Here is a 3,795-nt window from a genome sequence, read left to right as displayed (position 1 = left end):
TTTCTTTCTTTCTTTCTTTCTTTCTTTCTTTCTTTCTTTCTTTCTTTCTTTCTTTTTTTAAAAAAGAATTATTTATTTTATGTATATGAATATACTGTGGCTGTCTTCAGACATACCAGAAGAGGGTTACAGATGGTTGTGAGCCACCATGTGGTTGCTGGGAATCAAGCTCAGGACTTCTGGAAGAGCAGTCAGTGCTCCCTCCAGCCCCCTGTCTAATTCCTTATAATATTACTCTATCCCCCTTTTTTCTTTTCAGTCCCCTTCCCTTTACCTAAGAAGGAAAGGATAGAGAAGAGGAAAGATAGAATTCCCTGAGTATAAGCTCTCTGGTTTCTTCCTTGTCCAAAGCTACATTTGCAAATTATCCCTTAAAATGACAACATATCTATAATTCATAAAATAACCCAAACCAAACACCCTAACTTAAGGAAATGGGGCGATGATTTTCTATGACTACTTCCTGTTGAATTAGGATGAAGAATTCCTTTTTTAATTTTTTTAAATTTTTAAATAGAGGTAGAAACCCTGTGCAGGATTGTTTAATATTTATTACAACATACTGCACCCAATGTGGGGCACCATCTTTCTAAGTAGTGGATTAGGCTATTCTTGTTGCTATGGTCCATACATGCCAGGCCTTTGTCCACCATACAGCTGAATGTCTATACCTGGATATAATCTTCATGATAAAACAGTCCCTTCCCAAAGTGACAACAACTTGGGCCCACTGATTTCAATGAGTTCAATGTCCTTTTTTTTTTCCCCCTAGTTTTGGAGGTAAGAAGCTGATGTTATAGTATAGACCAAATCACAGCTCCCCAAAATGTATATGTTGAAGCCTCAACCTCCTCCCCCAAAAAACTATATTTGGAGACAGGGACCCTGGTGAGGTAATTAGCTTTAAATAAGGTTATAAAACCTAATACTATTAGTGTTCCTGTTATAAGAGACAACAGAGAGATATCTCTGTCATGTGGAGATCAAGAGGCCAATGCTCTGAAAGCCAAGAAATTTCCTCATCAGGCCAGGTGGGGACTACCATCCTGGAGCCAAAGTCTGGAACTCAGAAGAAGTAACTTTACATTAAACTACCCTGTCTATGCCACTCTGTTTATGGCAGCCTGGACACACTAACACACTTCACTATGAATGTGTGACTCGGTGGAGTCATGGCTCCTTGGCCCTAAATGTAGCAGAGGCAGGCTTTACCTATGTATGCCCCGTCCTTGCTCCACAGACGCACGGTGCAGTCAAGGGAGGATGTCAGTAAGATGCTATTACCCTCCATCAGCTCCAGACTAGCAAGATAAAAGGGGAAGGAGATTTGTCATAGCTGCTCTGCAAGAAAGGGGCATTGGATCCAAATTAAAGAGAGAAGCCAGAGTCATTCCTAAACATCATTCTTTCCTTCACCTCCCTCTCACTCTCTAAGTGCTCTTCCCAGAATCCCAGGTCCACTCTCAAGGCATCAAGTGGGATGGATGGGAAACGACGTTACAGGTGATCAGTCTGGGTGGTAGAGCAAGCGGTCAGAAAAAGTGAACTAGTGAAAATCCACTCCCCTCGGCACTCACGTCTTTCAAGCCTCATATGGATCCAGACCAACTGAGCTCATAAATGTGCAGAAGAATGCCAGGTCAGTGTGTTTGTAATTGTTATTAATAACTCCATTAGCTCTTATTATGACCTGGCCAGCCCCTGTACCCCTCAATAATCAAGGCAGAGTTCTATCACTGTATTTAATTAACTTTAGCACAATTACTGGATGATTACCCCTGAACTATGTTTCTATGCTAGACTGGGTATTTCTCAGCTGTGCTCCCCAAGTCACTTGCTGTTTGAGTCTCACCGGGCCGTGCCTGTCCTAGGGGCATTTCTCTTGGCTACACTCCTGCTCCATCCCATCTAAAGAGACATCTAAAGATGGTCTCTCCATCTGCTTCTCCTCCCGTCTCAGTCTCCTAGCCCAGCCGCATGGCTCCTATCTGTGACAACCCCACTCCCCACCTCCCTGCCACTGCTCCCGCCCAGTAATCAGAGTTCTGCCTACCTCTGTTCTCCTCAGTAATTGGCTATAGGTCATATCTAGTTAAGAGAAGAAGATGAGCAAAGTTTACAGAGTCATTAGGTGTAGTTGAGAATCTGCTGTAGGATCTGGTTGCAACCAGATCCTGGGGACCACATCCCTTGTGTTTCCTCAGGAGCTGGATGGAAAGGCCGTTCTCCTCCTTCAGCTCTCTCACAGCAATTTTGAAAGGACTGATGTGACCAAGACTCAAACAGTTGTTTTTCTTCTTTTATAGATTACTGAAATTTTCAAAAGGATGGTACTCACGAGGTCACCACGCTGACATGTGCTCTCCAGGATGTCACGGCTAAGTGAAAAGAGAGAAAGGAGTCCAGTAGGGATGTGTGCCCAGCTGGAAGTGGCACTGATGTGGTGGTCTTTCTGCTTTAGCTTTCCCTAAGTGAGCACCAAGCACCTACTATGTGCAAGACCATCCCTTACCCCATGCCAGCTCAGAAAGCGTATGAAATAGGACCAGGGGAACAAGCTTACAAGATGACTTTCCTCAGTGATTTCTACCTTGTGTGTCTATGTACATGGTGTGCTGGCATGTTTGCGAGACCGTGGGCACAGGTATGCAGATGTAAAGAGCAGAGGTTGATGGTGGGTGTCTCTTCCATTGCTCTTCATTTACTGAGGCAGGGATAACTGCTAAACATGGCATTCACTGATGAGTCTAATCTAGCTAGCCAGCTTGCCCTGGGAAGTCCTCAGTCTCTGACTCCTGAGTGTTGAGATTACAGGTGAGCCATCATGGCCACCAATCTTCTGTTAGGAGATAGGGGGCATGTGTGTGTGTGTGTGTGTGTGTGTGTGTGTGTGTGTGTGTGTGTTGCTCCCGGTTCTCTCTCTCTCTCTCTCTCTCTCTCTCTCTCTATCTCTATCTCTATATCTCTATCTATCTATCTGACAAATAACCTGTTGTACAATCTTGCAAGTACAACTCTGTGCACCTTTGACACTTCCTTTGCTAAATCTCTATAGGCAGAACTGCCATTTGTAGCATTCGACACAGGTTGTCAATGTGCCCCTTATTTGACAGCGAGCAATCACCCCGTTTGGTGCTAACAGATGCCTTTCCTTCATCTTTGCTGACACCAAATGTTTTTCGGGAAACTATGTTTCTGTGATTCTACTTTCCAAGAGCTTTAAGAGTAATCCCTTGCACTGGGACAATTTAATTGCCCTACAAGAACATCTCACAGGAGCCAAAGCAATCTTATTTAGGGTTTAACACGAAGAAATTCACTGCGTACTGTTGGGAGCCTGCAGCTCGGCTCCCCGGAGGCCATACTCCCAGATGTCATAGACATATATAAAGCCGTGCTGGTCAGCCAGGTAGGCGAGAGTGTCTCCTGATGTCACCACGATGCTGCTCACTTGGGCTTTTTCTCTGGACTGAGATATATCAAAGGCAAAGATAATAAAAAGGTAACTCTGGTGGTGGCGCATGCCTTCAGTCTTGGCACTTGAGAAGCAGAAGCAGATGGAGCTCTGTGAGTTCAAGGCCAACCTGGTCTACAGAACGAGTTCCAGGACACCCAGGGCTATAAAAAGAAACCCTGTCTCAAAACAAACAAACAAACAAACAAAACCACTGACTCAACCTAAGCCACTTAGAAATGTCAGGAAGATATCAAAGCAAAGGATCAGAACCTGACAGACAATCCTGATGCTAAGCTAGTGTCAGGGAGCAAACCACAACAACAACCACAACAACAACA

General features: G+C 44.4%; 1 protein-coding gene across 1 annotated transcript in view; it reads right to left on the bottom strand.

Moving 5' to 3' along the window:
• LOC114631420 (WD repeat-containing protein 49-like) overlaps positions 1–3,795 on the bottom strand; it is a 120,000-nt gene that overhangs the window by 11,388 nt on the left and 104,817 nt on the right. The window contains exons 24-26 of the mRNA XM_028779753.1: positions 3,328–3,469; positions 2,339–2,378; positions 1,213–1,301 (exon numbers count right to left, since the gene is read on the bottom strand). Coding sequence (XP_028635586.1) covers positions 1,213–1,301; positions 2,339–2,378; positions 3,328–3,469 — 271 coding nt within the window. The remainder of the gene's footprint in view (positions 1–1,212; positions 1,302–2,338; positions 2,379–3,327; positions 3,470–3,795) is intronic.

This window comes from Grammomys surdaster, unplaced genomic scaffold, assembly GCF_004785775.1.
Source record: "Grammomys surdaster isolate TR1022 unplaced genomic scaffold, NIH_TR_1.0 362, whole genome shotgun sequence".
NCBI lineage: Eukaryota > Metazoa > Chordata > Mammalia > Rodentia > Muridae > Grammomys > Grammomys surdaster.
The sequence above is the reverse complement of the archived record's forward strand: the minus strand, read 5'-3'. Positions and strand labels throughout refer to the sequence as shown.